The sequence below is a fragment of the Eurytemora carolleeae genome, unplaced genomic scaffold, assembly GCF_000591075.1.
Source record: "Eurytemora carolleeae unplaced genomic scaffold, Eaff_2.0 scaffold314, whole genome shotgun sequence".
In the NCBI taxonomy this organism is placed as follows: domain Eukaryota; kingdom Metazoa; phylum Arthropoda; class Copepoda; order Calanoida; family Temoridae; genus Eurytemora; species Eurytemora carolleeae.
In genome coordinates, this window is record NW_019396253.1 from 63496 (window position 1) to 90599 (window position 27104).

The 27104-nt window shown below is 34.3% G+C and overlaps 4 protein-coding genes across 7 annotated transcripts; all 4 read left to right on the top strand.

Moving 5' to 3' along the window:
* The first annotated feature begins 1889 nt into the window (after positions 1–1889).
* Positions 1890–5367, top strand: LOC111699434 (EEF1A lysine methyltransferase 1-like). Its single transcript, XM_023470111.1, has 3 exons — positions 1890–2005; positions 4358–4467; positions 4885–5367. The coding sequence occupies exons 1-3, from the start codon at positions 1928–1930 to the stop codon at positions 5321–5323; spliced, it is 627 nt and encodes a 208-aa protein (XP_023325879.1). The 5' UTR covers positions 1890–1927; the 3' UTR covers positions 5324–5367.
* LOC111699432 (programmed cell death protein 10-like) lies at positions 5338–9811 on the top strand. Its single transcript, XM_023470109.1, has 7 exons — positions 5338–5425; positions 5578–5647; positions 5791–5892; positions 7110–7172; positions 7685–7849; positions 8731–8783; positions 9166–9811. Exons 1-7 carry the CDS (start codon positions 5367–5369, stop codon positions 9287–9289), a joined length of 636 nt encoding a protein of 211 aa, XP_023325877.1. The 5' UTR covers positions 5338–5366; the 3' UTR covers positions 9290–9811.
* On the top strand, positions 9793–19701 carry LOC111699431 (pre-mRNA-splicing regulator WTAP-like). Of its 2 annotated transcripts, none has more exons than XM_023470107.1 (11): positions 9793–9874; positions 11216–11284; positions 11568–11630; positions 12273–12359; positions 12526–12587; positions 13555–13630; positions 13867–13962; positions 14918–15028; positions 15708–15799; positions 18708–18886; positions 19335–19701. In XM_023470107.1, exons 1-11 carry the CDS (start codon positions 9839–9841, stop codon positions 19616–19618), a joined length of 1155 nt encoding a protein of 384 aa, XP_023325875.1. In that variant the 5' UTR covers positions 9793–9838; the 3' UTR covers positions 19619–19701. The 2 variants fall into 2 exon arrangements, with proteins under 2 accessions (XP_023325875.1, XP_023325876.1); XM_023470108.1 differs by having other exon boundaries at positions 15720–15799.
* Positions 19673–26534, top strand: LOC111699428 (protein disulfide-isomerase A5). Of its 3 annotated transcripts, none has more exons than XM_023470105.1 (10): positions 19673–20097; positions 20761–20858; positions 21297–21359; positions 21807–21903; positions 22355–22425; positions 22929–23143; positions 23516–24087; positions 24579–24759; positions 25128–25211; positions 25661–26534. In XM_023470105.1, the coding sequence occupies exons 1-10, from the start codon at positions 19707–19709 to the stop codon at positions 25797–25799; spliced, it is 1911 nt and encodes a 636-aa protein (XP_023325873.1). In that variant the 5' UTR covers positions 19673–19706; the 3' UTR covers positions 25800–26534. The 3 variants fall into 3 exon arrangements, with proteins under 3 accessions (XP_023325873.1, XP_023325872.1, XP_023325871.1); XM_023470104.1 differs by lacking the exon at positions 19673–20097 and adding an exon at positions 20105–20391; XM_023470103.1 differs by lacking the exon at positions 19673–20097 and adding an exon at positions 20406–20642.
* The last annotated feature ends 570 nt before the right edge of the window (positions 26535–27104 follow it).

Below are 27104 nucleotides of genomic sequence, written 5' to 3' on the forward strand. Positions count from 1 at the left end.
TTAGAAAAGTATTTGAAGGATGTCACAAACTGTATTCGAGGATCTACCCCCAGACATCTTGGAGATCATATGTTGTCTATTGGACTATAAATCTGCTGTTGCACTACTTACACTAAACAAGAATTTGCGCTGTAAGTTGCTTTGTTGTGGACAATTTTGGAAACATCTTAGTAAACTTCAAGAGTTGGATGAATACTTTTCAATACTGACTGAGGAAAGCGCTGAATTTGAAAGCCGTCTTTGCTACAACGCCAGAAGTCTGCATACGAATGATGAAACGAACGATTCCCCTCTGTGGAGAAGAATATATTTGCGCGGAATGGAAATGCGCAGAAATGTTTGTGCTGGAAAGTTCCAGGTGTGGAGATTGTATGCAACAGATGAAGAACACTTTCCTGTGATTGAATATAGTTCTAATACAAGTGATAGGGAGCTCCGACTAAAGCACCGAAAGAGCTCTAAGTATGACCAAAGAAGAAGAACTAGAGGAGATAGGTTCTGGACGAGTGAATATTTTCTTTCTATCCAGGGTGTTGGAACTGCAAGATTTTTTGATATATTCGTCTGGAGTTGGAATAATGGGAGAAATCCACAATTCATGTTTAGTGTGGATCTGTTTAAAATATATCCAGGTGGGCTTACTCAGTTCTCAGTGTGGAAACATTTTTTTGTTACTTTACTCCCCCCCGCGCAGGTTGATGATCCAGGTGTATTGCTCCGGGTTTATGATATCAAGGAGAGGTTCAGCCTGCTCACCGAGTACAGCCTTCCCCTGGGAGTTCTAAGATGGGATTCTGAGATACCCCTGTGTACAGTAGAGGACAAGGTTTTAGTGCTAACCTCAATTCAAACCTCTGAAGAAAGTAGGTTGACTCTCTTTATTTTTTCTCTTCCTCACTTAGTTCTATTGTATAAGGGTTATCTACCTGACCTTGATTTTGTTCTGACAGATCATTCTCTGGAAGCTCAGGTTCTGATTAAGAACAGTGTAGTTCAGTACTACCTAGGTGTTACTGGCTTTCTTGGAGAATATCAGACACAAGGTAGTTTACTGCATATAGATCTCAGTAATTTTACTTCTACCGGAGAACCAGTGTTCAGGATTTGCAATGGGTTTGAGAAATCCAGCGGGTTCAATGAGAGCATGCAACTTGTGGAGGAAAATCTTTTATTGTGTTCAAACTACGAAGGATGGATAATATTAAAAGAGTTGTTATTGAAGGAGAACAAGATTGAGACCATAGATAAACTAGTGATAAAAAGTATTCCTAACCTAAAGGTTAAGAGTTCTCTGCATTCCGACTTCCTAAAAGTACTTTATAACAGTACATGTCAGCTGTACCTGGCCTTCAGGCACTTTAAACCTCCGCATGGGAGACAGATTCATGCATACAACCCTGATGGAGCACTAGTGTACACTATCAAGGTTGATGATCCTGTTTATGATTTGGCAACGACCAAAGGATTTGTCCAAATAGAGGAATATAAAAACTTTATAGTTCTCTCAGATCTTCACAAAATTCTGATTTTTAAAATGAAAACGGGAGAACTTGTTTCCACAGTTCAAATTCCTAAACATTATGGATACAGGGAGGATGTGAGGGAGACCCAGGATGAAATGTGTTGGAAAGGGCACACTGATCTTAGTTTTACAGAAGATGCAATTATACTTGTACACAGCCATTGGAACTTTCCAGTGGCCGCAGACATTTTTCTTTTCTGGTGAAAATTGTGATTTAAATTTAAGAACAGAACGGAAGAAGATGCCCACCGGTCACCATATAATCACTAAACAAAAGTAATTTTACATGAAGTATATCGTTGCATTTTCTCATTAACATTTTTGAATCCTTCATCGTGCTAAATTCATTCACTATTTTCATTTTGAAAAGACAGTTTGTTTTCAGTTAAATGATATTTGTTAAATATGGTTGATGTTGATGAAGATGTTCCTCAGCTCTCAGCAGATACATTCACTGCTCTAGCTCAGTTCTACGCTGAACAGGTACAATCTCAATCAAAATATTTTTTATTGAACAGGCCTTTTTCATAACTTATCATTCATTTTTAATAGGTTTATTTTTTCATTTTGAACAGGTTGATTTTCTAATTTTAACGGGTTGATTTTATAATTTGCATCATATGTTATCATGTTATTTTAATAAATAATCATATTGTTATTACATTAGTAAGATTAGTAAGTAAGTTGTGTGCCCGTTTTGGGAATTTTAGCATTTTCCCTAGATTCGATACCTAGATCCACAGGTATTGTTTAGCTATTAACATGACGATGGGGCAACATCACTTCTCCAATGCGCACCTCTTTAATACACATGAGTCTCTTATATTCTTTATTTCTGGTACAGCGATACAGAGCTAGGACCCGTGAACTGAAAAACAATACATCAGTCACGGGTTGCATAAATATTAAATTAGTATTAGAATGATTTAAATGAATAAAATTAGCCAAGTTTACATTAAAATTTGCTCCAGGTGTGCTAAGTGCGAATAAGTTGTAACAACAATTAGGTATTGAGATAACACTTACAATGTGCTAAATGTGAATAAATTGCGACAAATATATGTAAATTAAGGTAACACTTACAAAGTTGATTAGGCCGGAGAATTTAATAGCTCTAGGGTTGGATGATCGTTACCAGCTGTCTATTATACGTAACTAGAAATAATAAGATGAGTTTATATGAAGGCTTATCATGTGTTAGAGGAGATAGTCACATTTTCGTCTTTAATTGTTCACAAAGATCACACGAAACTTGATTATATACCTTTATCTGCTTAATAGCAGCAGTCCCGGTTTAGAGAAGCATAGGAGTTGCTTCCGACGGGACTTCTCCAATAGGGAGGTAGTGAAGATGATGATTGGATCCGAATAAGGTTGAGTTAAACATCAGATCTCAATCTCGAGGACAATGATGAGATCTAAATAAGATTAAGTTAGACATTAGATCTCATCTTAAGAGTAGCTTCATATTTAATCTTCACATTTATCTGCTTAATAGCAGCAGTCCCGGTTTATAGAAGCAAGCAAGACGCTTCTGACGGGACTTCTCCATGTAGGAGGTGAAGACAATGATGCCCAGCAGGGAGATACTCTGCAGGTGGTTTGGTTCAGCTCGACAGGTTCATCGTGCTTCCAGCTGAATCTGCTCTATCAAACTCTCGTTAGATTGAAGAGATCATCCTCGTCCAGGAGTACGGCGTGGGTAGATCAGAGAAGGACTTGGTCTACGAGATAAGGGAGTAATTAGTCTCGGATAAGCTTCAAAAGTTTTAAGTTATTTAAGAACGTATTATCACCTGTTAATTCATTAGTTCATAGTTCAGGTCAGGCGTTGAAATACGAGAATGATCTGGATTCACTTTATATAACATCCATTAGTTTTAAAGAGCTTAAATTCGAAAGGTTTAGGCAGTGTTTACGATTACATTTAAATAAGAGGTTTTATAAACCTAGTATTGCACAACCTGGAGTACTAAGACAGGATAACGCAGTTATCCTAGCCCATTGTGGTCTGAAATATATAGACCATTAAAATAATTTTTTAGTTATAGGCTCTATTTAAAGTATAAATCTAGACGTTGTAAAAAAGCTTTTTAGGCTTGAGAATATGAAACTTTTAGGCCAGAATGATACATTTAAAGTAAAACTTTAATTAAACTCAGATAAAATCTCAGATAAAGCTCGATTAAATATTTATATATGTATATACAGGAGGAACAAGTATAGAATTAGATGAGTAGATCTTCATGTGCTTCTTTAGATCACGATTTCTGGATTCAACCTGAACATCAAGATTTAAGAAAAGATCCGTAGATCTTACAAGTTGTGTGAGCCATTATATGGGCCTGAAAGGGCCCCTACAGTACAATCTCACCGCACTATCTTTGCAACCTGGTTAAAACAAAGATCTAACCAGTCTCTTATATAAAGGTATTATCAAGGAAAACTATAGAAGGATAAGTTTTGCGTAGATCTTGATAGAGCCATTTTAAACCAACAACAGAAATAAAGAGTTTATTGTAAAGCAGCAAAAAAGCTGCAGATTTAACAGGTTGATTTTCTAAATTAAAATTAATTATTTAATTACAATAGCTACTACAACCGTGTTAAAAAGTAGTAACTCTCTACCTGTAACCAAATCATAATCAACGCCATCCGGACAATTCGCGTCTCAATTCTTCTCAACTGCAAGTTTTCTTTCTAATATTTAATTGAGATTCTTGATATCTGTGTTTAGTGTTAGTTTTTTATTGCTGGGTTTAAACTTTAAAAATGAGCTTTTGAACACTTTTTATCTCATTTTTGTCCAAATTGCAAAATGACTACAAATTTAAGGAGGAGCGTGAGAAGGAATGGGATGGAGAGAATGCAGGATCAGAGATTAAAGAAGATTGGCAGCTCAGTCAGTTCTGGTATAGTTCGGAAACTGGAGAAAGTTTGGCAAGGTCAGATGGAGAAAATGATACCAACAAGACGTACCTCCCTAGCTTCTTGAAATATTTTCCCTTGAATCCAACATATTTAACATTTTGGCACCTACCTGGCACTTACAGGGTGTTTTCCTCCCCCGTCATGTAAACCATGTGAACAAGCCCTGGTAATATTTAATGAAAGCCCCCCCCCCCCCATATCTTTTTATAAACAGTCAGCCATAATATACAATGCATGAAGTTTTTTAATGTATTGTATTATAAAAAAATGTTTTGTTGGGAAAACCAAAAAATTGACAGTTTTAACGAAAACATGAGAGAAAAAAAAAACACGAAAAGGGGTTTTCAGTTAAAACTGTCGTGATGTATTTCCCTGTTAAATGTACACAGAAATTGTTAAGTTTTGTTTTTCATTTTAATCACGAATTTCAGAATGGTGATGGCTGCAGCTGGTGAGAAGGGATCTGTTGCTTGTATATCTGCTCCGACCTTGTACAAACATATCAAGATGATCAACAAGGATTATAATGTCAAAGTTTTCGAATACGATAAAAGATTTTCATGTTACGGCGAGGATTTTATATTCTACGATTACAAGGCACCACTTAGTATACCTCGAGAGCTTGTGGAAAACTTTGATATAGTGTTCGCCGATCCGCCGTTTCTGTCAGACGAATGCTTAACCAAGACGGCGGTAACTATGAAGTATGTTGGGAAGGGGCGGATGGTTCTCTGTTCAGGAGCAATAATGGCGGATATGGCGGACAGATTACTAAATCTTAAACTTTGCAAATTTCAGCCACAGCATCAGAACAATTTAGCAAACCAGTTTCAGTGCTTTGCAAATTTTGATTTTGATGCATTTGATTGATAATCTTCCTTCTAAAAATGTTTTTTTTTTATTTTTCAGAAAAATGACTGGTTTGGTTCAGGACTCCCCTGTATCATCCCTTGTATTTCCGGTTCTTATGAGGTGAAGTTTTTAAAATGTTTTTTTTTTTCACAAGTAATTAGAGTTTGAATTAAATTAAATCAGTCAATTAAGATTAATTAAGAATTAAATTAAATTATATTTTTTTAATGGAACAATTAAATCATGTTTTTTATCAGTAGATATTGTTTTAGACCAATCCTGTCAAATCTTGAGAAACAAGATGTATCTGCAAGTCAGACAATCAAAGCTGCCTTATCTAAGGTACAGTATGATAAAGAGAATATAAGCAGAGTATTTTTCTTCAGAATAGATTAATATATGTGAATATATCATTGAAGGGTAGGGCGCAAATTCCATTTTAAAAAAGTGCAATATTTTGTGTAATTTTCGGATTCTTTACATAGGTGGAGCATGCCCATCCTGGTATAACCTACGAGCTGGTGATGGGTCTGGTCAGGAAAGCGGATATGTCGGTCAACATGAACGAGAGCATTCTTAGGCTTCAGGTACATTCTTTCTCGTACACGGACGGGTACGGTAGGGGGGGGGGGGCAACAATATTGATAAGTTTGATTCCATTTTACTGTTCTAAAGCGGGGCTCAAGGTCGTGTGGTTGGGAACTTTGCAAAATTATACCTAACTGAAAACTTTATCAACCGTTAAAAGAAGTTCAGACTGAAAAACCATGTCATAGAAAGGACTTGAAACTCCGGTTCAATACTGGAGTAGGCCATCCCTATTATCTGTGATTTGATTTAGTTTTAGTGGTTGCATGCATGATTTGCAGTTCGTGCACTTGTGATTTTTTCATATGTAAGGGAGATCTTTTCACTTATAACCTCTTATTCTACATACATATCGCTCGTTTATCAATTATATTATATCCTAGCTGAAGGGCCCGGCGTTGCCCGTTGAAAAAATTTATAGATTTACTTCGAAACTTATGGTCTTATTTCTAAGAAATAAACGGCCTAATATTAACTTTTTTTATTTTTGATTACCAATTTTGGAGTGCGCATGCCGCAAAACACGTTTGGGTGGCGTTCGTTTACTTCTGCACTCCCCCCTCGTATGGGGAGATTAAAGAGGACTGAGGACTAATGATAGTCTTCTGGAGACTACTAAGAACTTTAAAGAGTAATACAGAAATATACTTAGAGATACATGATAATAAATAGGCCTTAAATCGGAACTACAGTGGTCTACTAAGGGGAGTAGTCTTCAGGAGGCTACTTAGGACTTCAGAGAGTAATACAGAATTATTCAAAGGGATACACTTTAATATATAGTCCTTGAATCGGGACTACAATGGACTATATAGGACACATGTTAGCATTCTTAAGGCCAGGGGGGGGGGGGGTCAAACAATTTTTTTTCGCGCTTCGCACAATGACTTGACCCTCTGTATACGCGCCTTTTATGTGTGCTTTTGTAGCATTCCTTTTTCTTTTTCCCACAGTATCCACACTTTTCTGACATACATACTGAATCTAAAACGACTTTGACTAGTGTCGGAGCTCAATCCTTTTTTCATTGTATTGTAACCTACAGGTCGAGGTACTTTGTCTATAGGTTGATTGTTAATAATGATAATTATAATGTCACATTTAAGTCTGTCCTCAGTAGTTTGCCTGCAAAATTTCATTCTCATGCAACCAATTTTTAAGACGTGCTCGTAGAGCCACCTTTTCCAGTTTATTATTAAGATATTTATTTTATCAGGGGTCCGTGAGTGATCATGACAGCATGGAGTATAGGTCCTCAAGGACTGAGGAACCATTTCAGGTTAGTAATATATACTGAGTCTTAAACAGCATACAGAATACATCTCCTATGTTCATCCATATGTTACTATATAAAAGGAACAATTCCTGTCTATATTAGGCGGCTTATCAGCCATTCTCGGGAAATTTTTTACCACGATTCTATTCTTTGATATAATTCTCCAACGTGAGTCATGGCGGAGTGATATCTGTATTTCGTATTTTTAAGTTTATCATTAATTCTTTCCGTCACAATTTTTTTCAACTGCAAACTTGTGATTATATTTTCTCTTCTCTTATTTTAAATTTTCTCTCATTACTTTTTTGTATTTCTCTTTTCTCTTTCTTGTTTTTTATGCGTTTCCCTTTTCCCCTTTTGATCTTTTTATTTAAAGTCATAACTTGAGTTTAAAAGTCGACTTTCTAATCTAGAGATTTCTGGTTATTACTGTACCTATCCTGTTCCGCTGGCGGATTTCTTTTATACCGGGAAGCTTTCGGGTCCTTAATTCTTATGTTTCTTTTGTTTATTAGGAGTTGAACCGTAAGTCTGCATCCCTGAAAAAGATCTTGTCCCGTATCCCGGACGAGATCACGGATCGTCGAACCTTTCTCGAGACGATCAAAGAGATTGCCAGTGCGATCAAGAGGCTGTTGGACGCAGTCAACGAGGTGTCCCAGTATATCCCGGGGGCCCAGGTAATAATTAAAAAAAAAATTATATACAGTATACAGCGTACCATGTATAGTGAACACTGTACGCCTGAGTATGAAGAATTAAAAAATTAACGGAATTAGGATTTAAAAAAAATTAATCATCTTCTATTTTAAGGAAAACAGATATAGATTCACTGTGGTACCCTTGAATCTTTGTTCAATCACTTTTTTATCTAGAAATTAAAAACTATTAATTACTACTTAACCGGGAGATCTACGCTCGTGAGGTTTAGAACCCCAAAAAGGTCTTGGAGGCCCTCGGCTAAGTGGTTTTCCCCTCAATTTAATTATCCTCATGAAAACTCCCGGTTAAGTAGTAATTTATCGTTTAATCTCCTGTTCCTGTTCAACGAAATAACCAACCTTAAATTCCCTCCTTTTTTAATTCCAGGGAGGATAATTACTTATCCTCCCTATTTACAGGGAGGATAATTAGTTATCCTCCCTATTTACAGGGAGGATAATTACTTATCCTCCCTCTGTGATCCATATAGATTTATCAAATAAATAGTTCTCTAATTTAATTTTATATTTACATTTATCACTCTCTTAATCATAAAAAAGGAGGGAATTTAAGGTTGGTTATTTCGTTGAACGGGAACAGGAGATTAAAATTATAGTTTGTCACGTTAAAAATGTTCCCTTAATATATAATAATCCCTCCAAACTTCTTGGTTGATTTATGTCATCTTATCTATTTTAAATAATTAATCATAATTTTTGAATTTTAAAAATGATACGGATCCGAAACACTGCGGCTTAATGTATAATAATCCCTCCAAACTTCTTGGTTGATTTATGTCATCTTATCGTGCTATTTTAAATAATTAATTATAATTTTTGAATTTAAAAAAATATTCCAGGGCAAGCAGGCTCTGGAGCAGCGAAAGCGTGAGTTTGTTAAATATAGCAAAAGGTGAAAAAATAAACTTTTAATTTATCTAAAACAGCTTCCAATTAAAAATAATATTAATATAAATAATAATAATTAGTTTTCCTTCGAAAAAATACTACGAATATTGTTGTTTGCAAGAAAAATAAAACTACTGACGAAGAAAAATTTTGTTGAAAGTTTGTGACAAAGACTAAATTCCTTACTTGAGACTAGTGAGTTTTAATATATGCTGATGTGAGTTGAGTGATTTGACAAACTTATAAACAACTTATAATATTTTAGAATTTTTGTCCTGATTAAAAATCAAAAATATTTAGTCTATTATATTCCTTATTTTTTTGCACAGTGGCTTCTTCTTAATTGAAAAAATCATCATTTTATTTTTAAAAACTCAATTTTTTAGGTTCTCTAACACCTTGAAAGAATATTTCAAGGAGGGTCAACCAACAACAGTCTTCCTCTCCGCAACCTTCCTCATCCACCAGACCAACATGGTCATGATCACCGTCAAGGACAAGTGCGAGTAGATCATGATCAACGATCAGCGATCAAGAATTTGTTAGGTTAAGGAAGTGAATGTTTGTTGCCAATCGTCACCTAGTTAGTTTTCAGCTATGTTACTTAAGTTGGGAGTTTATTTATTAAATTTTTTATTTTTATATTTTTTATATGTAATTTTTTCAAATTCTAATTTCAATGGGATATGAAAAAGTTGACCTAGAAATTAAGTTTTTGATTAATGTAGTATATTCTAATTTGTGATTTGATTTATTAGTTTTGTGTTTTCCAACTGAACTTGATACTTGAAGCATTCAGAAATAAAACTTGCATTTATTTCTTGGTTTAAAGATTTTCAAAATTCAATAATTCATTCATTATTATTCTTTAAACCGAATTCCCAACGTTCTGTAGGAATTGTGTTCCCAAAATTTTCTTAAATTATTTATTATTTCTATTTTTGTAGCTGATAAAATAAAATTTTAGACTGTTTATTAGACTCTATAGATAATATATTGTATATGTATACTTGATTAAGATAGTTTTAGCTCTGCAATGATTAAATTAATTTCAGAAAAATGACGGCTTCGTTAGGAGAAACTCAACCAGAGGAGGTAAAGTCATGAAAATTTATCAAAATTTCAAGATACTGTTGTTGTTTTTTTTCACGTGACCTTTCATTCATTAAAGAGGCGGATGCCTGATTCACAACTGTACACTTCAAACCTGATCAATAATGTGGAGGTGTTTTTATACATACCTTGGAAGAGTAACTGCAGTTGAAAATAATCAATTATTAGAGAAAAAAATGGATATCTAAATTCTACATTCTTCATCATAAAAAGCTTACCGGGGGCCCTGGGAATACCAGTAAAAGTGGGAAATCTTAGATAAAGGGAATACTGCATTTCTATACTTTTGTATTATTTTAAATTAATCTTTTATGAAAAAACTTTTAATAAGATCAGTTGTTAATAATAAATATGTACATTGTACTAGGTAAAGAACAGTTTACCAATGAGGTAGAGATCAGTTTACCTAAAAAATATGTACTAGGTAAAGAACAGTTTACCAATGAGGTAGAGATCAGTTTACCTAAAAAATATGTACTAGGTAGAGAACAGTTTACCAATGAGGTAGAGATCAGTTTACCTAAAAAATATTTACTAGGTAGAGAACAATTTACCAATGAGGTAGAGATCAGTTTACTAATGAATATGTACTAGGTAGAGAACAGTTTACCAATAAATATGTACTAGGTAGAGAACTGTTTATCAATGAGGTAGAGATCAGTTTACCTAAAAAATATGTACTAAGTAAAGAACAGTTTACCAATAAACATGTACTAGGTAGAGAACTGTTTACCAATAAATATGTACTAGGTAGAGAACAGTTTACCAATGAGGTAGAGATCAGTTTACTAATGAATATGTACTAGGTAGAGAACAGTTTAAATATGTACTAGGTAGAGAACAGTTTACCAATGAGGTAGAGATCAGTTTACCTAAAAAATATGTACTACTAAGTAAAGAACAGTTTACCAATAAACATGTACTAGGTAGAGAACAGTTTACCAATAAACATGTACTAGGTAGAGAACAGTTTACCTAAAAAATATGTACTAAGTAAAGAACAGTTTACCAATAAACATGTACTAGGTAGAGAACTGTTAACCAATGAATATGTACTAGGTAGAGAACTGTTTACCAATGAATATCTACTAGGTAGAGAACAGTTTACCAATAAATATGTACTAGGTAGAGAACTGTTTACCAATGAATATGTACTAGGTAGAGAACTGTTTACCAATAAACATGTACTAGGTAGAGAACTGTTTACCAATGAATATGTACTAGGTAGAGAACAGTTTACCAATGAATATGTACTAGGTAGAGAACTGTTTACCAATGAATATCTACTAGGTAGAGAACAGTTTACCAATGAAAATGTACTAGGTAGAGAACTGTTTACCCACCCGCGTTGTTCTACCTGAAGAAGAACTAAGCCTCCAACAGTTACAACAGGAATAGATAAATCAACCGATCAAAAAAATATTACTTCTTTTTATCACTATCTTAAACCCCCCTCCCTTATCTTAAATCTTACTTTTTCCTTGATACTCATGTGAATTTACTTCTTAATATAACATCTAAAAGTTGGCGTAATCATTTTTGAGAAATTTGATAAAAGGATTAACTTAAGTACATTGTTTTTCACAGAACGTGTTATCATTCAAACTTCTGTTAATTGATATATTTAGCAAAGATTGATTTATTATAATTTATTTAATTTGATTTGTATTGATAGTTGTGGACAGAGCAGGATTTATATATAAATTATCTTGAAGAGAAACTAAACAGTTCCACAAAGGTTGGCTATTTAAATTTATGTATTGATGTGGGATTCATGTATATGAAAAAATGAATTGAAAAAGGTTGATATTAAGTGTTTGGGGTCGGTTTTTTGAATTGATTAATTGATCATCTGGATTAAGAACATCTTTTATTAATTTATTTAATGAAAAACTGAATTGTTAGAAGTTTATTAATGAAATGATAAATCGAGTTTGTATGATGATGATTGTCTGTATTAATTATTTGAATTGGAGATTGATTTTATTTACCAAATTTAAATGTATTTTATTGGTTGATTGAAATTGATTAGGAAGCGGATGAGAAGGTTAAGGTTGAGAGTTCAAGACGAGAACATCTCCTGGTGATGATGCTAACTGCTAACCTTGATATTGATTAAAATGTTGATGAGAAGGTTAAGGTTGAGAGTTCAAGACGAGAACATCTCCTGGTGATGATACTAACTGCTATACTTGAAATTGACTAGGAAGCGGATGAGAAGGTGAAGGTTGAGAGTTCAAGACGAGAACATCTCCTGGTGATGATACGAACTGCTATACTTGAAATTGATTAGGAAGCGGATGAGAAGGTTAAGGTTGAGAGTTCAAGACGAGAACATCTCCTGGTGATAATACTAACTGCTAACCTTGAAATTGATTAGGATGTTGATGAGAAGATTAAGGTTGAGAGTTCAAGACGAGAACATCTCCTGGTGATGAGACTAACTGCTAAGGAACATGAAATACAGGTCACAAAAAACTCATCCGCCATATAAATTAAAACAGGAATTTTGTATAGTTCTGGTAAACAAATTTTCCGGTTTTTTTCTAGTATCTATGAAAAAGGGAAAAGATATTTAAGAAAATTATCAAAATTGTCTTTAGTACATATAAAATCGTTATTATATCATTTAGGAGTTAGCTGCACAAGTAGCTGAACTTAAATCCTCACAGCTCCCAACCACAGCTGCTCTCAGGTAATTTAGCAGCTTTCCTTCAGCAGTTTTTGCGATAGATTTTGTACAGCTACGCTACTTTTCTTTCCTTCTGGTAAAACTTCATAAAATCTACAATTAGATAAAGTTAGATAAAGTCAAGGTACTAATGCAAGGAAAGTTAATTGCGGTCGCGTATACTCTGTGTACATATTGAAACCAGTTCTCTCTGGGCGGACTTTGTAAGCAAGAATAGATGCATCAGTGTTCGTCTGGTATACGAGGAGGTTAAGAGCATTTAATTTTGATAATTTTAAAAATTCACATAATAGTTTGAGTTTCCTATGACCAGAATATTTCATAGATTATTTTTGTGAAAATTGATTCCATGTTAGGCTGTGACATCTTTCTTGTGTTTACTTTTCCGCCCAAAGACTACACACTGCAGTACAAAAAAATGCGTACACCTCTGATAGGCTCAACCACCAAGTTCCTTAAATTATATATTTTCTAACTCAATGTTCTCACAGACTCACACGGCAGTCTAGGTCTTTTATCATGATATTTGATATATAATTTCGTAATTTTCTAAGCTGAAGAAATATTCTTTAAAACTCCCTTTTGTTCCTAAATAAATCTCCCATACTCTCACAATCTTATATCTGTCTCAATGTTGTCTACCGTTAACAGGATATAAAAAGGTGTAAAACTTAACAATTATGTAATATGAAATATGCATGTTTATAACGGAACATATATACAGGGGTATATATTTTGTTGAAAATGTATCCCTCCCCTCGACTCTTTAAAAATAATTTTTTCACTGGTAAGTAGGGAATTTTGAGGCAAATTAAAAAAAATGTTATCGCTGACTTTGGAAAAATAATGATTTTAATAGGAAACAAATGCTTACTTTCAAAAACAAAGTTTCAAGTTGGCGTCCAACTTTTCATATTCCCCTCAAAATCTTTTAAACCAAATCCCTTAGTTAATACTAACTGTATTGTAGGAGCACACTATTGGACCCTGCAGTAAACCTCATCATTCAGAAACTCACAAAAGAATGCGAGAGCCTTAAAAAACTGGTGAAAGCTCAACTTATAATTTGGAAAATTTTTAATTTAAAATTTTACCACGTAATTTTACACTACAGTAATCTGCTTTACATAATAAGAAAAAAGTACGGAAAAAATTAAGTTTGTATAATGAGATTTGCTCGGTAAAAATGTCGGATCAAAATGAAAGCAATTTAATTACAACTCATCTTTAATCCCACTTAAAAAAAAGAACACTTCCTTCAAAATAATTGTATTGTTTAAAGGCTGAGGATAAGCAGAACGAGTTGGCCGCCTGGAAATTCACTTCGGATTCAGCTACGGGCAAACGTCTAATGGCTAAATGCAGACAATTATATCAGGTTGGTCAATAGTCATTAGTTGGTTGGTTGATAGAGTTGATAAATTTTCTGATCTGTTGTTCGATTAGTCGATTACTCTCAGTAAAAAATAAGGAATGTGCTCCATATTTTCCTACAAGTTCAGAAAAATGAGTATCTAGGAAAAAGATTTCTATACTCCTCATTACAATGCAAGCAGACACGGGTAAGTGACTAGAGCTCGACCCTGGAGCTCAACGTAACATTACCTGCAGCACACGATACTATAACTCTAGGTTGATTTGCAATAATAATAATAATATTCAGGAAAACGATGATCTAGGGAAAGGATCTCTGTACTCCTCTATATTCAGGAAAACGATGATCTAGGGAAATGATCTCTGTACTCCTCTATATTCAGGAAAACGAGGATCTAAGGGAAATGATCTTTATTCTCCTCTTTATTCAGGAAAACGAGGATCTAGGAAAAATGATCTCTGAACTTCTCTATATTCAGGAAAACGAGGATTTAGGAAAAATGATCTCTGAACTCCTCTATATTCAGGAAAACGAGGATCTAAGGGAAATGATCTTTATACTCCTCTATATTCAGGAAAACGAGGATCTAAGGGAAATGATCTTTATACTCCTCTTTATTCAGGAAAACGAGGATCTAGGAAAAATGATCTCTGAACTTCTCTATATTCAGGAAAACGAGGATTTAGGAAAAATGATCTCTGTACTCCTCTATATTCAGGAAAACGAGGATCTAAGGGAAATGATCTTTATACTCCTCTTTATTCAGGAAAACGAGGATCTAGGAAAAATGATCTCTGAACTTCTCTATATTCAGGAAAACGAGGATTTAGGAAAAATGATCTCTGAACTCCTCTATATTCAGGAAAACGAGGATCTAGGAAAAATGATCTCTGAACTTCTCTATATTCAGGAAAACGAGAATCTAGGAAAAATGATATCTGAACTTCTCTATATTCAGGAAAACGAGGATCTAGGAAAAATGATCTCAAGTGGAAGACTAGCAAAGCTCGAAGGAGAACTAGCTCTGCAAAAGAATCTGTCTGAGCAGATGAAGCAGAACCAGCTCGAGGCATTTTAATTTTAACTATTAACGTCGTAACGGTTGAACCGATCAGGCCCAATTTTTTTCGTGGCAACTCATTTTATCCCAGGGAATGGTTATGGTCGAAATTAATGCTTTGTTAAAACTTTTGAAAGTACGTCATAATAAACAGAAGAATGGTTGGTTTGAAAGTACGTCATAATAAACAGAAGAATGGTTGGTTTGAAAGTACGTCATAATAAACAGAAGAATGGTTGGTTTGAAAGTACGTCATAATAAACAGAAGAATGGTTGGTTTGAAAGTACGTCATAATAAACAGAAGAATGGTTGGTTTTTAAAAATAAACACAACATTTTTTTCTATTTAAAAAACTAATTAAGAGATAAAGTGCATTACAAGAAGGAGTCTAGTCTACATGTATTTGGCCTGCTATTTGTTTGTATCCCATAAACATCAAATCGGCTAAACCGATCGGGCCCAATTTTTTGTGACAACTCACGTGATACTAGGAAATGGATATACTCGAAATTAATGCCTTGTATGGACTTTTTTAAGTATGCCATTCATTACGAAAATGAGCGGATCTGAGCGCCATTATGGCCTAGTTTTAACATATTTTTGGCCTTCTATTTGTTTGTGTCCGATAAACGTCAAAGCGACTGAACCGATCGTGACCAAATTTTGTGTGACATTAATAAAATTAAGTTACATCATCAGATGGACGATTTTATGAGTGAATTGGACGAGGATGTTGAAGGTATGCAGAGTACAATTCTTCTTCTTCAGCAGCAGCTAAGGTTAATTTTTTATCTACTCCTAGATGTTAATATTTTTATTAAAATAATGTCTGAAGTTTCTGATTATAATTAGACGTATGAAGCCGAATACCTTTAATAATTTATTACTAAATGATCAAAATATAAGAACAACGGCTGTGAAATGAAAATATGTTGTTTTGTAAACATCATAACACTGTAACAGCGTAAGAATTAAAAGAACTCTAGTAATGAAACTCCTAGAATTACCAGCGAAAAGCTCTTGCAGGAAGTCCAATTTCAATCAAAAAGGATTATGCTCGTAATCTCTTTGATTCGGTTGAATTCTTTCTGTTCCTTCTCTACGCGTTCTTTTTATTTTTGTTCCTTCTCTTTGCGTTTTTTCTCTCTTTGTTTATCCGCTTTGCGTTTTGTCCCTTTCTCTCTCTGTTGCTGGTCTTCTCGTTCTTTCTCTTTTATTTCTGTTCCTGCGCTTCTCGTTCTTTCTTTTCCTGCTCTTTGCGTTCTTTATCTTCCTACTCCTTGCGCTCTTTCTCTTTCTGTTCCCGGTATTCTTGTTCTTTCTCTTCCTGTTCTTTGCTGTTTTTCTCTTTCTGCTCTTGGTTTTCGTTCTTTTCCTTATCTCTGGTTTTTTCTCTTTTTCTCTCTGTTCATGAAGTTTCTGTTCCTCCTCTCGCTGCCTTGTTTACCTGTAATGCTTTCGTAATTTGTTCAATATCCTTTTTCATGCCTTTCCAATCTTCCAGAGTTGAATGTTCTTACTGAATACTGAATAGTTCCCAAGTTTGAGACAGATGAGAATATTCCATGCCAAGATAGCAAGTATAGAACTTTTCAATAGGAGGATGTTAATTAAATCTTAGAACTCAAAATCAACCTTGTACATCTCCAGGACCTGGAGGCAGTAGACCAGCCTCTCTAGAGGGATCTCAACCTCAGTTTGAAGATAGCTCTGAATTAGAACCTTGATCCCCCGGATATGGTACAAGATAATCAGACCGTAGATATCAAACAGAATATTTAAATCACTAAAACTTCTTATATCTTTCTCTTCTCCAGTATAAAGATCAAAGAAACTTGATGAGGGTTCTAAAACTATCGAATGAAGGTCCCCGAATCTCTTTTATGTTCTTCTCCATGTAGATAAACTGCTTTTTGAGGTAGGGGGAGATCAGTGAAAGCAGGAACTGATCTCATCACGTGATAAACCACTGTGCGGAGATTCAAAAAGTGTTGTATCATCTTGTCCTTAATTCCCCCGCCCCACAGCCCACCTCTCTCGGCCGGGATTCACCGCCCACTGACCCTTAAAAGGGAAAGGTTCCAGGTCTTTTAAACGATTTTTCTTTTTACAGTTCTGCATTTCGTTAATGCCCTTTCTTTTAGGAGCAAATATTTTTTTAAATCCCCCCTGTTAAAAATCTTTTTTTTTCCTAGTTGTTAGGTATGTTACATCTGATAAAATTAACATTTAATTTTCTGTTCTTAAATTTTACGCAATTAATTTAATAAGTTTTCTAATTTCGGTACTCCCAGCTTTTCAATTTAAGTTGGTTTTCATATTAAGAGTGTTCTGTTCAATTTTCATGGTAATAAAACTCTGAATTTACGTAAATATTGTACCAAAGTTTTGTCTATGTAAAGTTAAAAAACGTTAAATGCTTTTTATTCAAATAGCTTATACACTAAATCAAAACTTTATTAATACATGTTTAATTACTGTATGTACATTTTAAACCAAAAATAAAATTTGAATAATAGTTAAATCTTCTCTTCTCCTAAAAGCAATTTTATCTTACTTTTCCTCACCCAGTTCTCCTTCTTTCTTCTTTATCCATCGTTTTAAATTCTTTCTTCTTTTTAAACTGAATTTTTCCTTTCCCCGTGTATCATTCATATGTTTACTCCTAGTCTGTCTTGTTTTTTTTCATTTTAAAAAGTTGTTTTTTTCAATTTTGGGTTCAGAACTTTAGACTTGAGACCCGAAAACAAATCGATTTTTTATTTGATTGTAAAATTGTGAAGTTGAAACAACATGTTGTAAAATGTTTAGAAACAGTCAATACTAGACCCACTTAGTAATCAGTCACCATTGTTATTTTTGGAATTGTTGGAACGAAACAACAGCTTTCTGTTTTTATTTTTGTTATTGTTTTTTTTTGCCTTAGAACTCTCATTTTTGACACAATCACCTTTAATATTTTTACAGGGTGTTAAATAAAATCTAAAAATCCCGTAAAGTTTTAACTGTAAAAGCTATAATACCCATATTTTTTAAAAGCCCTTGAAAAATGAAGGTAAAAACTTGTGTCACATTTTAATATTTGTCAAAATAATTTTTTTTTAACATTTTCTGACCTTTTTTTTACATATTTATCAAACCTCCCTGGCACCCAATCTATAAAAGTTAGCAGTCTAATTTTGTTGACAACGATCCTCCCCCCCCCCCCCCCCCGGCTTTTCATAGATTTAGCGCACCCTGCCTTTACAGGGTTAAAGCAATTTTTCTTGTTTTTTAAGTTTACTTTGTTATTTCTTCCTAGGACTTGATCAAGGATTTGATTGTGAATGAAACTATTCCTGTTACCAGAACTTTTTTGCTGTCTTTTAAGGATTTTTCATCCACTGAACTGTAGAGGGTTTTTTTGAGAGACTCCATTAAAAAAAGATTGGCTTGTCAGATTCACAACAATCATGTAAAAATTGATTATTTTCAATTGTGGTTAAAAGTTACAGATTTATTCCACATCGAGACAGTGAAGGAAATTGTCGGAATTCAACCCGACACGACCTATCTTCGTCATTGATACTCAGATAGAGGTTTAAAGGATACCATTGGGAATCCGGTTTACCACTCTTTAAAAAGAGGGTCACTTAAAATTACGTTTACAGTCTCTTTCATAATTATCTTTAGTAACTTGTTATTCAGGGAAGCAAAGGATGAGATATCCAGACTGTCCTCTAAGGACACAAACAAAGACGACCTTAAGGACACTAATCTTAAGACGGAGTGCCAGGAACAGGACGACACTAATGACGTGAAGGATGAGGAGGACGAGGAGATGGAACAGGATGAAGAGAATAAAGATATGTTGGAGGACTCAGATGGTAAATAAAACTTTTTAAAATCCTAATCCTATAATACTTGTTTCTCTTTGGCCTTTATCTGGTCATAAATGTGGAAGATATTGTTTTTTTTCCAGCTAGAAAAGTGTTTAATTCTGATAATTTCTTTATGTTTTCCAATAAAAGTAATGAGCAAGTCACTTTTGTAGAGAAACCACAATTAAAAATTATCAGTTTTCAAAATTATAGACATTGATATCTAATTCATACTTGATCAGTCTAAGCTTTTGATTACCATTGAAACTACAGTCCCCTTCTGAATACATGTTATATATGGACGAAAACATAGACGATAGAAAGATTTAATGACATATAGTGAATTATATGCAGTTTTATTTCCACTCCAATGCACTATCAAACAACCTGTCTCTGAAGAAAAATTCCTTACTTATTAATGTTTTGAGAACTAATGGTTATTTCCTTTGTTTAGATGACAGAGAAACCATTCCGGATGAATCAAGTCTAAAAAGGAAGAGTGTGGAGGAGAGCGAGGAGAGGGAGGAAAGGGAGGAGAAGGTTGAGAAGGAGAAGAAGGATGAAAAGGATGAAAAGGATGAAAAGGATGAGAAGGATGAGACCAAGGAGAGCATAGATGAAATGCTTAAGGAGGAGAATGAGACAGGGGAGAATGTGGAAGATAAAAAAGATGAAGAGTATGAAAGTGAAACAAAGAAAAGACGGATTTCAGACACTGAAGAGAGCTGTGATACTTAACCACCACTACCATTTATTTAAATCAATTAATGAATTTTTCAGAAAAAAAAAATCAGTTTTGTTATTAACTAAATGTTTCAGAAGAAGAATGTATTTGAAATGGCCAATTTTTGCCATTTTAGTCACAACCGTGATGGGTGCCAAGAAATCTACCAAGTCTTTAGTTGAATCTGTTACAGACCAGAAAGAATTTAAAAAGTTGCTTCGAACAAAGAATAATATTCTAGTGCTTTACTCCGCCAAGGAGAGTGCTGGGGATATCCAGGGGATCCTGGCGGACGCGTCCATAGATGTGAAGGGACTCGCAACCATCCTTACAGTTAACTGCGGGGACAAGGATGGGAAGAAATTGTGTAAGAAGATGAAGGTGTCTACGACGAGCTACGTGTTGAAGCACTACAAGGACGGGGACTTCCACAAGGATTATGACAGGGCGGAGTCCCTTAAATCCTTAGTGACATTTCTCAAGGATCCTACAGGTAGTTCAGCAGGATTAGTTACATTTCTCAAGGATCCTACAGGTAGTTCAGCAGGATTAGTTACATTTATCGAGGATCCTACAGGTAGTTCAGCAGGATTAGTTACATTTCTCAAGGATCCTACAGGTAGTTCAGCAGGATTAGTTACATTTCTCAAGGATCCTACAGGTAGTTCAGCAGTATTAGTTACATTTCTCAAGGATCCTACATGTAGTTTAGCAGGATTAGTTACAATTCTCAAGGATCCTACAGGTAGTTCAGCAGGATTAGTTACATTTCTCGAGGATCCTACAGGTAGTTCAGCAGGATTAGTTACATTTCTGGAGGATCTTGCAGGTGTTCAGCAGGAATAGTTACATTTCTCAATAATCCTACAGGTAGTTTAGCAAGATTAGTTACAATTCTCAAGGATCCTACAGGTAGTTTAGCAGGATTAGTTACAATTCTCAAGGATCCTACAGGTAGTTCAGCAGGAATAGTTACATTTCTCGAGTATCCTACAGGTAGTTTAGCAGGATTAGTTACATTTCTCAAGGATCCTACAGGTAGTTCAGCAGGATTAGTTACATTTCTCAAGGATTCTACAGGTAGTTCAGCAGGAATAGTTACTTTTTTCAAGGATCTTACATGTAGTTTTGCAGGATTAGTNCTTATATAATCCAGGGGATCTGCCTTGGGACGAGGATCCTGCTTCTCTAGATGTTGTCCATCTCAACACTCCAGCACACTTCAACAGATTTATGAAAGCGGAGACCGGAAAGGAACGGGGAACTTGATCACTAAATAAGATATTTCTGTAAAATCAAAACTGCCATGCGAAATGACTTTTTGGTTGTAAAGAAAAACAAATGTCACTACTTTTGATTTGATTTGATTTGCTTGCATTGGCGATCTTTCAAATTTAAAAAGGAACAATTTTAATTTGTCAAAAAATCATCTATTTCCATTACAGGTGATCAGAGTGGAATTGTAAAACTCAAGCCCCGCAATCTATTTGATAAAACATTACTGAAACTTTCCCAATCGTTTATAATTATAAATCTGCGAGAGATAAAATGCGGTAAACCATTTTTTGGTGAACAAAATTAATAAACTTAAGAAATACTGACCCAGGTCCGAATCCATTTTTACCGGACTAATTCAGGGTCCGGATCCGGATGAGATGGATGCGTTGTTTGAATTTAAGTTCCTTGGTCCAGGTTCTGATAATGTTCTATGCTCCGTGGTGTGGACACTGTAAACGAATGAAACCAGATTACCAGGTGAGTAAAGAACAAGAAGTATGGAATATACTGGAGAAGGGATCGAACCGGCCCGCCATAGTATATGATTTATTTATGCTATGCTTTGCTGTGTAGCGTGTAGCGTGTAGCGTGTAGCGTGTAGCGTGTAGCGTGTAGCGTGTAGCGTGTAGGTAGAGTGCAGAGTGTAGATACTGCTATGTATTATATGTATCTATATAATAATGCATGATGACCAATTGAATTCTAAAGGTTGCAGCTGGAGATTTTACTAATTGCTATGTTTTGTATTTAAGACATCTCAGTATTTAAACAGATTGCAGCTGGAAAGATGAAAGGGAAAGGTGTACTAGCTGCTATGTATTGTATATATACAATTATGTATTGAATAGGTTGCAGCTAGAGAGATGAAAGGGAAAGCTGTACTGGATGCTATGTATTGTATATATACAACTATGTATTGAATAGGTTGCAGCTGGAGAGATGAAAGGGAAAGCTGTACTGGCTGCTATGGATGTAAATAAACCTGAAAATACTCCTATTAGTAGAAAGTTTAATATAACAGGAAGGTTTTAAAAGAAAATTTTTATTATTTTTACAATTTTACCTTTTTCTGAATATACCAAGTTTTGAATTATGACTTATGAAACCTTGTTATTGCCAGGGTTTCCTACTCTCCTTTACTTCAATTATTTCTATTAATTGTCTAATGATGATTTAAATTATGAATTATGAAACCTTGTTATTGCCAGGGTTTCCTACTCTCCTTTACTTCAATAACTTCTATTATTCGTCTAATTTTGTTTTGAATTATGAATTATGAAACCTTGTTATTGCCAGGGTTTCCTACTCTCCTTTACTTCAATTATTTCTATTAATTGTCTAATTTTGTTTTGAATTATGAATTATGAAACCTTGTTTCTGCAAGGGTTTCCTACTCTCCTTTACTTGAATTATTTCTATTATTCGTCCAATTTTGTTTTGAATTATGAATTATGAAACCTTGTTACTGCCAGGGTTTCCTACTCTCCTTTACTTCAAGGATGGACAAATGAAATTCCAATACGAGGGAGGAAATAATAAACAGGTAAATATTAAAATATTAAAGGAACTGTTAACGTAATTTTCAAGTGACCCTGAATTTAAAAATCCGATTCCAATCGATTTATATTTATAAATTCATATAGTAAATTCATCTCGAGATTGGTATGTAGATAGTAGGACATCCCTTAAACTCTGATTGATTGATTGATTTCCTTCGAAAATGACTAGCGGGTTTATGTAAGAGAAATGTTAGAGAAAAACAAGTTTTTTTGTTGATATTTGTTTGCATATTGAAGTTAATTAGTCAGTAACCACATTCTTTGTACGTTTGAGTCAAGTATTATTATTTATTTATTATTTTTAAGATTTAAAGTCTATCCATTGATAAAAAAAAGTTTAATTTAACCGATTTCTCCGTTTTTAAATACTGTTAAGGATTCACTACGATACCCTGGTCCGTCACGAATCGCTTGAAAATGTTAATGTTATCAATTGATTGATTAATTGAGTTTTTTTTTGCCTGGTACGATTAAAGTTAATATCTAGGAAATAATAAAATTCCTGGAAGATCCAACAGCTGCGCCGGTCGCAAAACCTAAGGAAACCTCCTGGGCCGATGAACCAAGTGAAGTTGTTCATCTTACCGACGCAACCTTCGACGAATTCCTTGCGAACGAGCCGAGTGCGCTTATCATGTTTTATGCGCCATGGTGTGGGCATTGCAAACGCGCTAAACCTCATTTCGTGACTGCTTCTGCAAGGTATTATTACTTTGCAATACATTGATGACCAGAAAACAGTGAAAGGTCATTTTCTTTTCTTTTATTATTTTTATTTTTATTTATTTAATTGATACATATATTTCTGAAAATGTTAAGAGAACATTTTTTACAAATGATACAGATGCAAATTACAAAATCTTCAGCGTCATTTCATAGAGTTAAAAGAAAGAGGAAGAGAATCATATCACTGTTTTCTGGTTAAATTGTATAGATGTTAATGAAATCTACTTTTGTATCCAGTCAAAAATTGTCCCGGATACTGTCACAATGCAGTTTGAAAAATATATACTTCGTCACTAATCGTTTAAAATCACTTCTCTCCTTTATTTAACTTATTATCTCCTGCTCCAGGATGAAGAAGGAAGGTATCGCCGGGAAGCTGGCTGCAGTGGATTGTACTCAAGAAACCGAACTCTCCAAACGGTTTGAAATCAAAGGGTTTCCTTCTATCCAGTATTTCAAGGACGGAGAATTTGCATTTAACGCCGGAGACGCCAGGGAAGAAGAAGCAATTATTAAGTTTATGTCTGATCCTAAGGAACCTCCGCCACCCCCACCTCCGGAGAAACCTTGGTCCGAGGAACCCTCCGACGTTGTTCATCTAGGAGAAGAGGACTTTAAAACCTTCCTTAAGAAGAAGAAGCACGTTCTTGTGATATTCTACGCGCCCTGGTGCGGGCATTGTAAGCGTGCTAAACCTGAGTTTTCTGCAGCAGCTGCTGCATATAAAGATAATCCTAAAGTTGAGTTTGTGGCTGTTGACTGTACAATTCATAAATCTGTTTGCAGTGCGTACAATGTGAACGGATTCCCATCCTTCAAGTACTTCAGCTACTTCAACAAGGAGCAGAAGGATTACGATGGGGGGAGAACGGAGAAGGATTTTGTTAATTATATGAAGGATCCACAATCCCCTACAGCAGGTAAAGGTTTTTTTAATTTTCGTCAATTTGGGCTGGTTTTTTTGGATGTTTGATTTTTATTGGAGGGGAAGGAGGAGTGATGAAGCCTTAGGCTTGGTTTTGTGGTAATCATTCCAATTTATATACGAATCATAAGCCCACATTAAACTTGAGAATTAGTAAAGTCATTTCGAAAGTTGTCATGTGGTAGTAGGACATCTCTATAAGTCTAATTTGATTTGATTTTATTTGATTTGATTTGATTTGATTTGATTTGATTTGATAGTCCCATATTTAACGAGAATCCTTGTTTAATGTTTTTGCGCTTTTATTTTTTTATGTTCAGATGTTAATTTTGCTAAATTTCCAAAATTTCTCATTTCCAATGTTCGCCAAAAAATATCTACCTTTTTGTGAAAACTTAAATTCTGATGAAAAATTAATCTTTGTTGGGATTTAGTATTAATCCGTTTCTTTGATCCTAAAAAAATTCAAGTATTTTGTTTGTTTAGGGCAAGCTCCTGCTCCTCCTAGTCCTGAGGAGGACTGGTCTAAGGTTCCTGGTAATATTTATCTCAAGCATCTAAAAGGAGCAGAGTTTGAGGAGTTCCTGAGGTTCAAGGATACCGTCCTTATCATGTTCTATGCTCCCTGGTGCGGACACTGTAAATCTATGAAACCAGAGTACGCCAGGTTTGTCCTTAATCTTTATCCTGATACCTCCACTCTGTAAAGTACGTGCTGCTCCTACATAGCATTCATTTTGCAAGATGGGCGCACAATAAGCATAACTTTAGTTTATTAGATTTTCAAAAATGTATTTTCTAGCAGAAATGTTTTTTAGCGAGGGGGGGGGGGGGAGTTTTTGCTTTGATTTTAAAAAAACGCGGCTTTATAGGTCAATCTTTAGTTTTAAAGCTTAAAACCAACAATTATTCTTTTTTGTTAAAAAAATAAAAATAATTCGATTATTTTTAATTTAAAACTGATTTTTTTCGTTTTAAAGATATTCGATTTCAACATGTATTTCTGTAAAGTGCACAGTTTCCTTTTTTTTTTAGAGCGGCAGAAGAATTAACAAAGGCTGAGGTTCCTCATGTTCTAGCTACAGTAGATGCTACACAGGAACAGGAACTAGGAAAACGGTAATATATATGTTCTAGCTACAATAGATGGTACACAGAAACAGGAACTAGGAAAACGGTAATATATATGTTCTAGCTACAATAGATGGTACACAGAAACAGGAACTAGGAAAACGGTAATATATATGTTCTAGCTACAATAGATGCTACACAGGAACATGAACTAGGAAAACGGTAATATATATGTTCTAGCTACAATAGATGCTACACAGGAACAGGAACTAGGAAAACGGTAATATATATGTTCTAGCTACAGTAGATGCTATACAGGAACAGGAACTAGGAAAACGGTAATATATATGATCTAGCTACAGTAGATGCTACACAGGAACAGGAACTAGAAAATTCATATATATCTATAGTTTATAGCTTCCATGTCGACCTAGTTAAAATGAAATACCTTTATAAGTGTAAAAAGCTACATAATCCTAATTTTAAATTGTTTCCAGGTTCAACATCCGAGGATATCCAACTTTGAAGTTATTCCGCCGTGGGGTGGAGGTAGAAGATTATTCCGGCGGCCGGAAGTCCGCCGACTTTGTTAAATACATTCGACTAAAGGTTTCAGAGTTGAGAAACGAACTTTAGTCGTTCTACGCATACTGTGATATTTAAGATCTTCCATTGTTAAATTCTAGAGTTGGATCTAACATCTTTATTTTCAATCGTTTTAACTTTTAAACTTAATTTTTTGTTCTGTTTTTATTCAAAATCTCATCCAGAAATCTTCAATTAAACAATTATAATCTCTTTAAAGATTCACATGACATACACACAACAAATGTTTTACAATAAAAATTATTAATTAGTCTTTAATGCACAAAAAATTCACAGAGTTGTCATCATTTGTTAAAGATCCTTTTACCTCTTGTATTTTTATATTTTGTAACTAATAATTATGTATCTACTTACACTTAACAAAGTGATTACAAAAAAGTAATTTAATGTTATGTTGTATGCAACGCATATAACCATTATAAAACTAGAAAAATGACTTTATATTTTTGTAATAATTTATGTTTTATACAATTTAATAAATTAGTAGATATAAAATTATGTAAAATTAGGTTGGCAAAACGTTTCTATACATAATTTCTTTATTAACGTAGCTAAATTAGCTCAGATTAGTGAATCGGAAGAAAATTGTCATGAAATGTCATCTTTGTGGGATATTCTGTACTTAAAAACAAGTTTGATAAAACAAATTGGATTAGACCTATCCAAAGTGAAAGCTAGATATCTTTGGACTAATTTTGAACTCTTTTAAAGTCTTATATGATCCTTCTTGTTGTTTGGGACACACGAAATACATAAATAAAGTTACTTTTGACACAATACAACGGTTTCAATAACAGTTTTAGATCACAGGGAATAACAATAATGAAAAAATATATATTCACCATAACTCGCTCTGCTCGCCCAAATATCACGTTGTGTTTTTTTTAAAAATTAATGAATTACAATAGTTTTACTAAAATAATTCACAAAAACAATAATTTTTATTATTCATAGAGCAAGTGTTCATATAAGTGATATGAATTTCTATTTCTGGACATTTTTCTAATGATTTTTAAATTAAAACAATTGAGTCGACTCCCCCCCCCCCCTGTCCAACAAAGCCCATAGCCAGGGGGAGTCAAGATGAGAGGTACCCCCCGCCCCCTTTTAAGTAAGGGGTTGCAATGTCACCTTTGAAAAATATTGCAATTTATTGAGATATAGCATTAATTTATCAAAACTCAAAAGATTTAAAAATTTAGAATTTCAAACAATCATTTGAGCGTAAGAGAAAAAGACTTTACTAGCTTTTTTGCTTGACTATTTAGTATATAAACTATTAATAACTAAATTAGAGACAGAAAATCAAAATTGACCATCAGATCTTCATAGTTT

Bases quoted from the DNA above. Each gene is read 5' to 3' on its own strand.
- LOC111699431 (XM_023470107.1), top strand. From the start codon at position 9,839: ATGACGGCTTCGTTAGGAGAAACTCAACCAGAGGAG. The intron at 11,285-11,567 runs GAATAGATAAAT...TTGTATTGATAG, and splicing joins GCCTCCAACAGTTACAACAG to TTGTGGACAGAGCAGGATTT. The intron at 13,963-14,917 runs GTTGGTCAATAG...CTCTATATTCAG, and splicing joins AATGCAGACAATTATATCAG to GAAAACGAGGATCTAGGAAA.
- LOC111699434 (XM_023470111.1), top strand. From the start codon at position 1,928: ATGGTTGATGTTGATGAAGATGTTCCTCAGCTCTCAGCAGATACATTC. The intron at 2,006-4,357 runs GTACAATCTCAA...TACAAATTTAAG, and splicing joins CTCAGTTCTACGCTGAACAG to GAGGAGCGTGAGAAGGAATG. The intron at 4,468-4,884 runs GTCAGATGGAGA...CACGAATTTCAG, and splicing joins ACTGGAGAAAGTTTGGCAAG to AATGGTGATGGCTGCAGCTG.
- LOC111699432 (XM_023470109.1), top strand. From the start codon at position 5,367: ATGACTGGTTTGGTTCAGGACTCCCCTGTATCATCCCTTGTATTTCCG. The intron at 5,648-5,790 runs GTACAGTATGAT...TTCTTTACATAG, and splicing joins TCAAAGCTGCCTTATCTAAG to GTGGAGCATGCCCATCCTGG. The intron at 7,173-7,684 runs GTTAGTAATATA...TTTGTTTATTAG, and splicing joins GGACTGAGGAACCATTTCAG to GAGTTGAACCGTAAGTCTGC.
- LOC111699428 (XM_023470105.1), top strand. From the start codon at position 19,707: ATGTATTTGAAATGGCCAATTTTTGCCATTTTAGTCACAACCGTGATG. The intron at 20,859-21,296 runs GAACGGGGAACT...TCCTTGGTCCAG, and splicing joins TGAAAGCGGAGACCGGAAAG to GTTCTGATAATGTTCTATGC. The intron at 24,088-24,578 runs GTAAAGGTTTTT...TTGTTTGTTTAG, and splicing joins TCCACAATCCCCTACAGCAG to GGCAAGCTCCTGCTCCTCCT.